This window comes from Eleutherodactylus coqui, chromosome 3 (assembly GCF_035609145.1).
Source record: "Eleutherodactylus coqui strain aEleCoq1 chromosome 3, aEleCoq1.hap1, whole genome shotgun sequence".
Lineage (NCBI taxonomy): Eukaryota > Metazoa > Chordata > Amphibia > Anura > Eleutherodactylidae > Eleutherodactylus > Eleutherodactylus coqui.
In genome coordinates this window covers 150056235-150069481 of record NC_089839.1, presented here as the reverse complement: position 1 = coordinate 150069481, position 13247 = coordinate 150056235, and the positions used below count along the sequence as shown (strand labels likewise).

Here is a 13247-nt window from a genome sequence, read left to right as displayed (position 1 = left end):
ACATACACATATTCTCACTCAGACCAAGCATTCTCATTTTATATACCAACCTTTTATGCGGCACAGTATCAAACTCTTTGGAAAGGTCCAGATGCAAAAGATGTAGTGACTCTCCTCGGTCCAGTCTAGAAATTACCTCCTCGTAGAAGCTGATTGGGTTGGTTTAACAGGAGGGATCTCTTATAAACCCATGCTGATACGGAGTTATACAGCTATTTTCCTTGAGGTCCTCCAGGATGGCATCTCTTAGAAATCCTTTAAACATTTTACCCACAATAAAAGTAAGACTTACCAGCTTGCAGTTTCCAGGTTTCTTTTTTACTCCCTTTTGAATATCAGCAGCACATTGGCTATGCGCCAATCCAGTGAAACAGACCCCATCACTATAGAGTCCTTGAATATAAGAAACAAGGGTGTGTCTATCACATTATTTAATTCCCCTTAAAACCCAGAGGTGTATGCCATTGGGACCTGGTGATTTATCTATTTTAATCTTTTTAAGATGGCTCTGCACTAGTGATGAGCGAGCATACTCGCTAAGGGCAATTGCTCGATCGAGCATTGCCCTTAGCGAGTACCTGCTCACTCGGGAGCAAAGATTCGGCTGCCGGCGGTGGGCAGGGAGCTGCGGGGGAGAGCGGGGAGGAATGGAGGGGAGATCTCTCTCTTCCCCCCTGCTGACTGCCGCAACTCAGCTGTCACCCGCGCCGGCAGCCGAACCTTTTCTCCCGAGCGGGGAGATACTCACTAAGGTCAATGCTCGATCGAGCAATTGTCCTTAGCGAGTATGCTCGCTCATCTCTACTCTGCACTTCGCCTTGGGTTAGACTGGTGACATTTAGTGGAGAGTTTACTTTATCACTCTGTATCTCATCTGTGAATACGCTGGAGAAAAAGCTATTTAATAAATTTGCCTTCTCCTCGTCACTCTCTACAATTTCTTCTACATTATTTATTAAAGGTCCAACACTTTAAGCATTAATTTTTTTCACTATTTATATAGTTGAAGAACAGTTTAGGGTTAGTTACTCTCCTTGGCAATAAGTCTCTCTGTGTCCATCTTTGCTGCTTTTATCTGATTTTTATACAATTTATTTTTTTCCTTATAGATTTTTAGTGCTTCTTCGCTGTCTTCTAGTTTTAGTAGTTTAAACGCTTTATTTTTGCTGTTTATTGACCCCTTTACATCTTTATTGAGCCATATTGGTTTTCTCCTATCACTAAGTCTTTTTTTCCAGTAAGGTATACCACTTAGTATTTTTATAGTGAGACAATCATTCGTTAATGGAGAAAGGTTTTTAATCCATAACTTTGGAGCAAGAGAATCGCTCTTAGTGTGAGATGCAAAATGATTTTTGTTCGCTGATTTTGGAACAAGAGGGTTTCTCAACGCGTTTCCCCGTCCTATTGCAGACAGTTAATCAGGAGCTCATCTCAAAGTTCATATTGAATTTTAGAACAAATATGTCTCTCAAATCATGTATTAATTGTGATTCATGTGCTTGACTGGAATTAACGTGTCTCTCAATTATTCCTTAATCTTGCCGAATCATAGCTTGGCATTCAAAAGCTGTGAAGTGTCAGCACAGGATAGATGGGTGTCAGCACTTGTATAGTATCCTCTTATCTAAAGGATTACTTTATCTGGCAATTTCATGTTCTTATATGTCGGCTTAGAGTGGATGAATATCCACACTCTTTAGTACCACAGTAATAAATTAATTACTTATTCTATGGAGAATTAAGAGAGAGCTGGACTATATCCAGCATACCATATTGGAAGCTTGATAATAGACAAAATATCTCCTCCAATATATGTTGGAGAGAGAATATGGCCAAACTGCTCAGCCCCTGCGATCTATCCCCCTCTTAGCCGACCCTGCACATGTGTACTATAACCCCAGAGTAAATCTATCTTCTAAGGAGTAGATTAGATTGCCAGTTGGGTACTGTGACTCCAAAGTAGATCTATCCTAAAGTGTAAATTAAGTTGTCAGTAAGAGAAAAAATTCTAAAAAAGTGGTAGCGTCTGTGGCTCTGATGGTGAACCACAGGCATATGAGCTAAGACCCAATAGTCCTCCTATTTAAGGTTACCTCAGGAACCTCCCATCAGAGGTGTGTCTTTCATACTGACCAATAGCTCCATGTGTGGGCATAATTGAGAATTACTCAATACATCATAGCGCTAATAATCATCCATAAGCTATAAAAAGATACCTTGTTCGTATATACGTACACCTGATGTTTATGGGGGGGGGGGGAGGAATAGCATACCGATCTCTCCTATGAGACTCCGATGATGTACGGATCTGCATAGTAAGTAGTGGAGCTCCAGTGCCCCGGCCGCTGCCACCACGCATGAGCGCCTACATCATAACGCTGGTCACGTGACATGTAGCTAGTGCATCGGCTTTCATTGAGGAAATATCCCAGAGCGGTCGTGTGACTGATCATGTGATCGGGAATTGCTGCCCACTAGATTGTATGGCTCCGTGCCGCTGTACTCAGGAGTTCCAAGAGGTAAAAGCAATATGGTAAGTATGCAGGTAACAACTCCTATTAGCATCCCAAATATGAAATGAAAATAGGCCTCATTTTTCGTTGCTTACGCACAACAGATAAACAGATAAGGTTATCAGCGATATTAAGGATCCGCTGGCGAATAGTAAAATTGAGCTCCATAATATTTAGATGAGAGCCCAGTAATGTCCAAAAATGATATCTCATTGTTCAGAAAGATGAAATACTGAGTGTGACCCAGTGTAAATTGGAGAACCAGTGCACAGACTCATATTAATAAATAGGCTCAAAGAAGGTAATGAGCATCGAGTTCTCATTCAAGCACTTTCCTGTCCTTTAGAGTTGAATGAGTCAAAATAAATATAGAAGATCGCATTTCGTATAGCGATTTTCATATAGAGTAAAATTAGTCCTCATGTACGAAGCCCATTCACTATCGAGTAAGGAGGTGATCATTGATATCATTACCGATCACAAGATAATAAGGGCATGATGAATTGATGCTCAGTTGTATTTAAATGAGAACCCTATAATGTGTGAGGTAATTTCAGGACACAGAATTTAGTACTAGGTATGTCCCCATATTATACGGAAAAAGAGATCACAGTCAATCCCTGTACATTGCAGAGGTCTGTGATTGGCCACAGCGGTCAGTCTGTTCTTTCATTGTTTTTCAGGATTGCTTGCTGTTTTAAACCTTAGAAAATCAACTCTGGAAACTCCGCATAAAATCAAAGAGCATCTGCTATGGTACTAGGTATTATCCTCTGCTTCACAGTTTATCCTCTTCATTCTGCAGATTTGCTAGTTTTGTCAATGTTTTCAAGTGAGCCTGTTCTGGCATCCGCTGGCTGTATAGTACTACATGTACTTTAAAGAAAAATTATTTTATTGTTATTAGGCCATTTAGGAGACTTGATGAAGGTGGTTCATTGCAATGGGACAAGATCAACAACCTGGAAAAAGGAAAAATATACAAGCAGGTAACAGAAAACTTGCTATTTTATTATGCTGTCCTAGAGAAAAATAAAATCTAGCAATAGAAGGGCTTCCTTGAGTGGTACAATATAACTTGTTATAGTCACTGATAACTTCAGAGGGGTTGGTGATCCAGGGATTATTCTGATTGCCAGATTGCTGTCAGGAAGAATTTTTTCCCTTAAATGAGGAGAATTGTCTTCTACCTCGTTGAGGTTTTTTGCATTCCTCTGGATCAACATTGAGGGTAATGGGCTGAAAAAAGGCATATGTCAATCTAGTTGAGTCTAACGTACTATGTCACTAAGGGTGGCTTCAGACGAGCGTGTATTTTGTGTGTGCATACGCCCTACACAAAAACTTGCGTCTGTTAGCCCCAATGCATTCCCTATGGTGTGTGCACGTCAGTGCTTTACAGGCGTGTGCCTGCAAAGATAGGACATGCGTGCACCATAGGGAATGCACGCATTGTTTTCAATGAAGCCGCAGCTGCTGCCGGCGGCTCCATTGAAAACAATGGTCTGCCGGCTCCCTGCTTTCTTTTTTCAGGGAAGGGCTTTACATATAAGCCCTTCCCTGAACAAGAAAAATTTTAGTGTAAAAAAAAAAAAATTTTTATATATATATATACTTACCTGTCCGCTGCTGCCGTGACCCCCGCGGGAATGCAGAACACATCTGCCGCATGCCACATCTGTGACAGATGCAGCAGAGGCATTCTTCAATTCTCTACCGCAGCTGTCACACATGACATCGCCAACTTTTTTGAAGTAATCAGTGATTATAACATGTAATATTGTGTCGCTCAAGAAAGACGTCCAGGCCCCTCTTATACTCTTTTATCGTATTCGCCATCACCACGTCCTCAGGCAGAGAGCTCAATAGTTTTACTTCCCTTCAAGTAAAGAACCCCCTTCTATGTCAGAGTAGAAACTTGTCAGTGTAGAAACTTCTTTCCTCTAGACGTACAGGGCATCCCCTTGTTACAGTCACAGTCCTGGGTACAATAGATGATGGGAGAGATCTCTGTATTGTTCCCTTTATATATCTATACATAGTTATTAGAGTGCCGACTTGTTGCAGTCCTGAGTATAAATAGATGATGGGATAGATCTTTGTATTGTCCCCTGATATATCTATACATAGTTATTAGAGCACCCTCTTGTTACAGTCCTGGGTATAAATAGATGATGGGAGAGATCTCTGTATTGTCCCCTGATATATTATACATAGTTATTAGAGCACTCCCTTGTTACAGTCCTGGGTATAAATAGATGATGGGAGAGATCTCTGTATTGTCCCCTGATATATTATACATAGTTATTAGAGCGCCCCCTTGTTACAGTCCTGGGTATAACTAAATGATGGCAGAGATCCTTGTACTGACTCTTGATATATTATACATAGTTATTAGAGCGCCCCCTTGTTACAGTCCTGGGTATAAATAGATGATGGGAGAGATCTCTGTATTGTCCCCTGATATATTATACATAGTTATTAGAGCGCCCCCTTGTTACAGTCCTGAGTATAAATAGATGATGGGAGAGATCTCTGTATTGTCCCCTGTAATATTATACATAGTTATTAGAGCACCCCCTTGTTACAGTCCTGGGTATAAATAGATGATGGGAGAGATCTCTGTATTGTCCCCTGCTATATCTATACATAGTTATTAGAGCACCCCCTTGTTACAGTCCTGGGTATGAATAGATGATGGGAGAGATCTCTGTATTGTCCCCTGATATATCTATATATAGTTATTAGGTCGCCCCTCAGACGTCTTTTTTCTAAACCGAATAATCCCAATTTTAATAACCTCTCTGGGTGTTGTAAGTTTTTCGTATTTTGCACAGTATTGTATGAAGTGATATTCCTTCACTGCACATATTTTAAGCATGTATATAGGTGTAGTAAAGGAATGGAGAATCCCTGACTCCTGAGTGTTGTGTACATTGCCCTACATACATATTAAAATTTTTGTTGCCCTTGTACTCTGATTCATTTATTAACATTTTTGTTCTCAGGGAAACCTGTTTGATTTCCTCAGATTAACAGGCTGGAGAGGGTCCAAGGTGCTGTACTTTGGTGATCATCTGTACAGTGATCTGGCAGTAAGTATTATATGACATTATGTGCCTATGGAATTACTGACTCATCACATTGCAACGTACATATTTTTAGTAGTTAGATTTCTGACCAGAAACTTAAGCTACAGAAATGCTCATTCGTGCTAGTCGACAAATGAATAGCAGATTTAGGCTACGTTCACGCGGGGTGAGTACGATATCGGGCTGAGAAACTCTGCCAGATATTGCACGCGCCAATGTGTGCTTTTCATGCTGATGTGAGGCGTTTTTCATTAAAAAACACCTCGCATCGCCTTTGTGCAATTGCGATTCTCAAGCGTGTGTTTCACGCGTGTCAGAGGATTGCAGGTGTTTGCCATTGTAAATCAATGGCAAACATCACATAGCATTCGAATGCACATCACACGGTATGCAATTGCCATGGGATGTCTTTTCAGGTCCCATTGAAAACAATGGGCGATGCGTTCCGAGAGAACAACAACAAAAAATAACATGCTGCGATTTTTACCTTCACAGCATTGCTCATGTGAAAAGGTTCATCTAAAAGAATGGAGTTCATACTCATGCGAGTTTTGCGCAAGATTCTCACCCATGTGAATGTAGCCCTAGGCTGATGAAAACCCAGTAATAGATTACTATGCTTGCAGTTCATTGACCAAATGCTGGGCATCACAAATAGCAGCCTGACAGTAGGTCTGTAGAGCACTGGGAAATCCTACACTTCTTGCAGGTCTGTAAGTTACTGTAAGTCGCTCTCATATAAGGCACTTGGAGTGATCTCACAGACCTCACATGTAAAGCTAGAATTAGGGCCCATTAACACAGGACAACTGTTGGGTGCTTAGGCTTTCACAGGAGTGATATTGTTTACTGACTGGAAGCAGGGCATGTCTGTCTGCCCGGCTCAATTCAGAGTAAACAGGCAGTTGTTCATAAATGAATGACTGCCTGTTTACTTGGGCCGATTGTCATTTGCTTTTTTGCCTGCCTAAACTGAATGACAAATAGAGATGAGCAAGTATACTCGGTAAAGGCAAATGCTCGAGCGAGCATTGCCTTTATCGAGTACCTGCCCGCTCGAGATGAAATGTTCGGGTGCCGGCGCGGGGGAGCGGTGAGTAGCGGCGAGTAGCGGCTGTCAGCAGGCGGGAGCGGGGGGGGGGGGGGGGGGGGGGAGAGGGAGAGATCTCCCCTCCGTTCCGCTCCGCTCTCCCCCGCAGCTCCCTGCCTGCCGCCGGTACCCGAACATTTCATCTCGAGCGGGCAGGTACTCACTAAAGGCAATGCTCGCTCGAGCATTTGCCTTTACCGAGTATACACGCTCATCTCTAATGACAAACAATTAACAAATGAATTACCCTTCATCGTTTAGTCACTGGCAGTGTTTACACAAAACAATCCAGTGTTAACTGAGCGATAATCACTCTGCGTGAAAGGGCCTTTAGAAATGACTACTTTTTAATCCAAGGTGTATCAATACTGTATCTTTAAGCCTTCATCAAGTGTATCAAGTAGGCTTGATAAAGCTTAAACATATCTGGCACATCTCATGTCGATCTCAAAGTGGACTTTTTACAAATTAGACTTTACAGAGCATGCTCAAGCAGGGGTATGAAGAATCTGCCATATTGTGCAACCAAATGCCATACATGTACAGGGATTGGTCCTGGGCTTTAAACCCGCGCCATTGTAAATCTAGGGTGCAGGTTTATAGCTCCAACAATCTAGCTGCAGTATGTAAGGTGACTCAGCAGTTGAGTTCTGTATCTAATGAAAACTTTTTCTTGTGTCTGACATGCAGGATCTTATGTTGCGGCATGGCTGGAGGACTGGAGCTATTGTTCCTGAATTAGAGAATGAAATTCGGATAATAAATACTGAACAATACATGCATTCACTGACCTGGCAGCAAGCACTTACTGGTCTGCTAGAGCGGATGCAGGTCAGGGTAAACCTCAATTCCCTCACTGTTTATTGTACAGCACTATGGACTACCGTATATACCGGCGTATAAGACGACTTTTGAACCCCGAAAAATCTGCTCTGCAGTCGGGGGTCGTCTTATGCGCCGGTAATACAAAAAAAAAAAAAGTGTAAAAAAAAATAATTTATTACTCACCTCCCACGGCGTTCTGTCGCGCTCCGGCAGGATGTCGCTCGCTCCGGCAGGCTGTCGCTCGCTCCTCGTCCCCGGCGCAGCATAGCTTTCTGAATGCGGGGCTTGAAATCCCCGCTTCCAGAAAGCTAATACACACGCCGGCAGCCATGACATCATTGAATGGCTGTGATTGGCTAAAGCACACGTGGCTTCAGCCAATCACACTATTCAATGACATCATTGAATGGCTGTGATTGGCTGAAGGCGCACGTGTTAGCAATCACACCCATTCAATGATGTCATTGAATAGTGTGATTGGCTGAAGCCACGTGTGCTTTAGCCAATCACAGCCATTCAATGATGTCATGGCTGCCGGCGTGTGTATTAGCTTTCTGGAAGCGGGGATTTCAAGCCCCGCATTCAGAAAGCTATGCTGCGCCGGGGACGAGGAGCGAGCGACAGCCTGCCGGAGCGAGCGACATCCTGCCGGAGCGCGACAGAACGCCGGGGGAGGTGAGTAATGAATTTTTTTTTTTCTCCACTGTATACCGGCGTATAAGGTGACAGTTGGGGGGTCGTCTTATACGCCCCGTCGCCTTATACGCCGGTATATACGGTATGTTATCGCTACATATAACTAAGGGATAATAATACAGGGTTAGTTAAATTCAACTTCCACCTCTGAACACAGTGAATTGCTTTTAATCACTACAATAAGCTCAATGTAGTATGTTAGGTCTACCCTGGCTGGGCACACCATCCCAGGACCATAAGGGTAATAAGCCCCAACTACTGGGGCACCCATCCAAGGGGGCAAGCTAGAGTTTTTAACATACAAGTAAAATTAACAATGAATCCTTATGTACTAAAAGGGAAATTTAGGTATCAATACGGGAAATTCCTTTCCCCGGAGAGAGATAAAGAAAGTAAAAATAAGGCGAGTGGTGTTCTGTTAGACCAGTTCAAGTTTGGGTTGCACTTTACACAGTACCGTTTAGAATCCAGCCAGTAAAGGAGGATGAGTCACAGAAGTTTATCCACACCAACCAAGTGGTGTAGAAACCTGAGAGGTTGGTGTTAAGATCAAAGCATCTTAAATTATTGCAAGTGTTGCAAAGAATCCATGGCCTTGACCCAGGCTATATTGGGAATAGGGCCATATTGCTTTGAATATCTATGAAAAACTTGGCGCATTGCCATTACAAAGTGCCTAAGTAGCCCTTTTTTAAATTTTGAAATTGAGCCTGGAAATAGACAGCAAAGCAATCTCTGGGATGATGTCTAATGAGTAACTGCTCATGGCTCTATAGAGCCTAGAGACATCCTTCCAGAGAGGTGCTTATAAGTAGGCACTCCCACCAAAGTGTATCATTGAACCTACATCCGAGAGGCATCTCCAAGTTTGATCTGAGGCTGAGAGGAATAAATGAGGTTTTTATTGTAATTTATTTTTGTTTTGTTTTGTATTTTATATGTAACAATCCATACAAAAAAAAACTATTCCTACTTCTCAGCTTTGCTGTGTAGACTGGGACAGAGTTGGTTATAAACTGGATGAAACCGAATGACACTTCAATAATCTCTAAACTTTTTTGCATTTTGCTAGGGTTCTTAATCTTGTCAGCATGTTTTTTGTAACAAAAAACACATTCTAACATAAATATATGTACAAATATAGGAGTAATTACCTGTAAACATAGGTAAATGAAAGAGAGTCTCTCCTTATTTACTGTATACAGCAATCATACAACTGTTACTTTTGAATAAGGCAAAGTAGTATATACTGATCTTATATCACCACTCTTAAAATCTTCTACTTATAAGCCACTCTCAGAGAAAAGCACGTAAAGCTCGCACTGTTATATTTGTTATTCTAGACTTATCAAGATGCGGAGTCCAAGCAAGTTCTTAAGGAGTGGATGAAGGAGCGTCAAGAATTAAGGTAAATGTTTGTACTGGTATTGTGCTATGCTGCATATTCCAGTTTTCTTCTGTACTACCTAAAGACGTAGCTTGATATCAGAAATGAAAGGAAGGGGTTGTCCCATTAAAAAAAATGTAGAAAAATTAAACAGCTGGCCATGACCTAAAACAACAAAAGAAGCAATTCCCATGCCTGAAAGCGCTGCGGAATAAGTTGGCGCTATACAAATAAAGATTAATATTATTATTATTATTATTAGCTCCCTCGGTTTATTTTCACAGCGGTAGTCAGATGACCTCGGCAGCCAATCAGAGGCCTCAGTGTCTCCATCCCAAACTACTGACATCAGGGCGCCCAGGATTTGAGTGCTGATGCTGCGGCTGACTGAACGATTTCGCTGCACGTATGTAATCATTAACCCCTTAATGACGCAGCCATTTTTCTTTTTCCATTTTCGTTTTTTCCTCCCCTCTTTAAAAAAATCGTAACTCCTTTATTTATCCATCGACGTCGCTGTATGAGGGCTTGTTTTTTGCGGGACGAGTTTTTTTTTTCAATGGTGCTATTTAAAGTCCCTTATAATGTACGGAAAAACTTTTAAAAAATTCTAAGTGGAGTAAAATGTAAAAAAAAAACGACATTTCGCCATTTTTTAGTGCGCCTTGCTTCTACAGCGCACAAACGGCAACAAAAACGACATGATAACTTTATTCTGTGGGTCGGTACGATTACTACGATACCAAACTTGTATAGTTTTTCTTTTTACTATACTCCTCTTACAGACATTAAATTTTTTTCAATTATTTTCTGCCTTCATTTGTGTTTGCAATAACTTTTTTATTTTTCCGTCGACGTAGTTGAGCAAGGGCTCATTTTTTTGCGGGATGTCCTGTAGTTTACGTTGGTACCATTTTGGAATACATACGACTTTTTGATCGCTTTTTATTGCATTTTTTCTGGGAGACAGGGTAACTAAAAAAGTGCATTTCTGGCGTTCTTTTTTTGGGACAACGTTCACCGTGCGGGAAAAATAATGCGCTGCTTTGATAGTTTGGACTTTTACGGACGCGGTGATACCAAATACATATTTTTAATTTATTATTTAGATTTTTTAATAATAGATATGGCAAAAGGGGGGTGATTTAAACTTTTACAACTTTTTTTTTTTTCAATTAGAAAAAACCTTATTGATTTTTTTTTTTTTACATTACTTTGAAGTCCCCCTGGGGGACTTTAAGATGCGATTCTTTGATCGCTCCTGCAGTATGACGTAATGCTGTGTGGATGGCTTGATAGGCAGTCTGTTAAGGCAGCCCTGGGGCCTTTCATTGGGCCCCCAGCTGCCATGACACCTGCACGGCTCCCCTGATCTCACCGCGGGGGAGCCGTGCGGGACCCCCGAACAGCGTTCGGGGGATTTAAATGCGCATTTAAATGGTTAATAGCCGCTCGCGGCTATTGCCCGCAGGTGTCAGCTGTCATAAACAGCTGACGCCTGCACTGTATAAAGAGAGGTTGCATTGCAACCTCTTTTCATACATACCCCGCGGCCACAGGACGTACCGGTACGGACTTGGTCGTGAAGGGGTTAAGCTAGCAGGGATATCCCGCGTTGCCCGGAATTAAAACTTGAAAGAAAGACACATTAACATAGATTGAGATTTTAAAGAAAATCTGTGTTGCCCATAGCGACCAATCACAGCGCAGCTTTCATTTTACATTGCAGTTAAATTCCTTTTACTATTTCAACTTTTTACGTTTCAAAATACAGCAAAACAGGAAGTGGCGGGTAACAAGCTTGTACTGTAATATAATGTCGTGTATAAAATGAGCCCAACAAACATTTTCTGTTCAGTGATTTGAAATGATCTGTAATTACAGGTCTGTTACGAAGAACCTATTTAATCCCCAGTTTGGCAGTATTTTTAGAACTTTCCAAAACCCAACATACTTTTCCCGAAGACTAATCAGATTCTCAGACATCTACATGGCATCCATCAGTTGCCTATTAAATTACAATATCGATTTCACATTTTATCCACGACGTACCCCACTGCAACATGAGGCCCCATTATGGATGGATCAGCTTTGCACTGGCTGCATGAAGACCCCTTTCCTAGATGAGATGGTTCATGTCCGATAAGTCTATACCAGGTGAGTTATTACATGTGTGAAGAATGATGCATGATCCTGTAGTGGACACTTATGAAATACTGCACAGTGTTTACGGTTTAGTCGCTTTATGTACCTTCGTCTATATTTCTGCACCTGACAGGATACAAGAGTAGTGCTAATTAGTGTCCATGAAAGTACTGAGCGACCTTCATAACTGACCCCTTGTATTACTGGATGCACTTTTATTTATATTCTGCTTTCTTTTTAAGGAGTGTACAAGATCCATCAATGCTATGCAGACGATTCCATGACTTACTACAAACCTATCAAGGAAGGCATGCTTAAGGAGAGGGGTTTGTCGCACATATGGTACAATAAGTTCCACTGATCCTGCGTCTAAGGAAACACTACAGTATTTAGACAGTGTGTTAATACATATATCTGTGCTTCTGCAGTGAACAACTATAAGGTCTTTTTTTCTTAAAGAAGCCTCTCTAGTAAATGTTCATAAGAGACTGCAATTGCTTAGAAAAAAATGCAGCATGCTCTAGAATCACATCACGTCTCCATCCGGCAACAAAGCCGACATATGTTGATGTAGTCTAGCACACATTTGTCTATTCTGGACTCTCTAAAACACGGGGACATTTACTATGTATTCTACACCAGAATACTGTTGTCGAAAAATTGCAAATTCTTGCGCAAGTCCTGCCTGCACAAAAAAATTTGCCACTTTTCTTGCTCCTGAACCGCTTGCTCAGGAAAGTGGCGAGCGGCTCAGGAGCAAGAAAAGTGGCAATTTTTTTTGTGCAGGCAGGACTTGTGCAAGAATTATGTGTAATTATGCCTCTTCATGTATTCAGCGCACTGTGTGCCCGAAGAAATTGTACCAAGTCTGGCGCAGGAAGTGCCCGGTTTAGTAAATTTTCTCCATAGTTTACAAAGATTGTCATATTTTATGACTCATCAGATCATTGGTAGATCCTCGTACCTATTCACCTTGTTATAGGATCCAAGCAAAAGATTAGAAAAGACACAGACAATAGAACGAAAAAAAATTGGTTACCGATTTTATCTGAGAAGTACATTGTTGGACTGTGCCATTTGAAAGGGCTACAATAACATTTTGAGCCTTGTTAATATAAAAAGGCATATGGGATGCAGTGTCGTTATTTAGCAGCGTCATGTCAGTTGTGAACTGGTGAATCACAATGTGGCCATGGTACAATGCAACCAAGTAGTCCAGCTGTGTATGTGAAAAATGGAAACCTCAAGCAGGCTGTATTGCAGGTGATAGCACTACAGACCCAAGCCCAAATGCCAATGGATCTCCTATACTATGCCCTTGTCATTGTTGTCTGCTTAGTATTTAGAGGTTATGCAAAATATTTAATGTGTGTATTATAGTTGTCCCTCATGCAGGGAGTTGCACAGAATGGCCCCAGTGGTCACATACCTCATCCGAGTTGCACATTGTGATTGTGTACTTTGCACCATTTTACATGCCTGTTTTCTCTGCTACA

At 41.5% G+C, this 13247-nt stretch overlaps 1 protein-coding gene across 3 annotated transcripts in view; it reads left to right on the top strand.

The window, feature by feature from the left end:
• Positions 1-12451, top strand: part of NT5DC2 (5'-nucleotidase domain containing 2) — a 56949-nt gene extending 44498 nt beyond the window's left edge. For all 3 annotated transcript variants that reach the window (XM_066596324.1, XM_066596323.1, XM_066596325.1), the window contains 6 exons: positions 3424-3505; positions 5525-5611; positions 7389-7529; positions 9563-9627; positions 11491-11763; positions 11994-12451. In XM_066596324.1, coding sequence (XP_066452421.1) covers positions 3424-3505; positions 5525-5611; positions 7389-7529; positions 9563-9627; positions 11491-11752 — 637 coding nt within the window. In that variant the 3' untranslated portion in view covers positions 11753-11763; positions 11994-12451. The remainder of the gene's footprint in view (positions 1-3423; positions 3506-5524; positions 5612-7388; positions 7530-9562; positions 9628-11490; positions 11764-11993) is intronic.
• Positions 12452-13247: the final 796 nt, after the last annotated feature.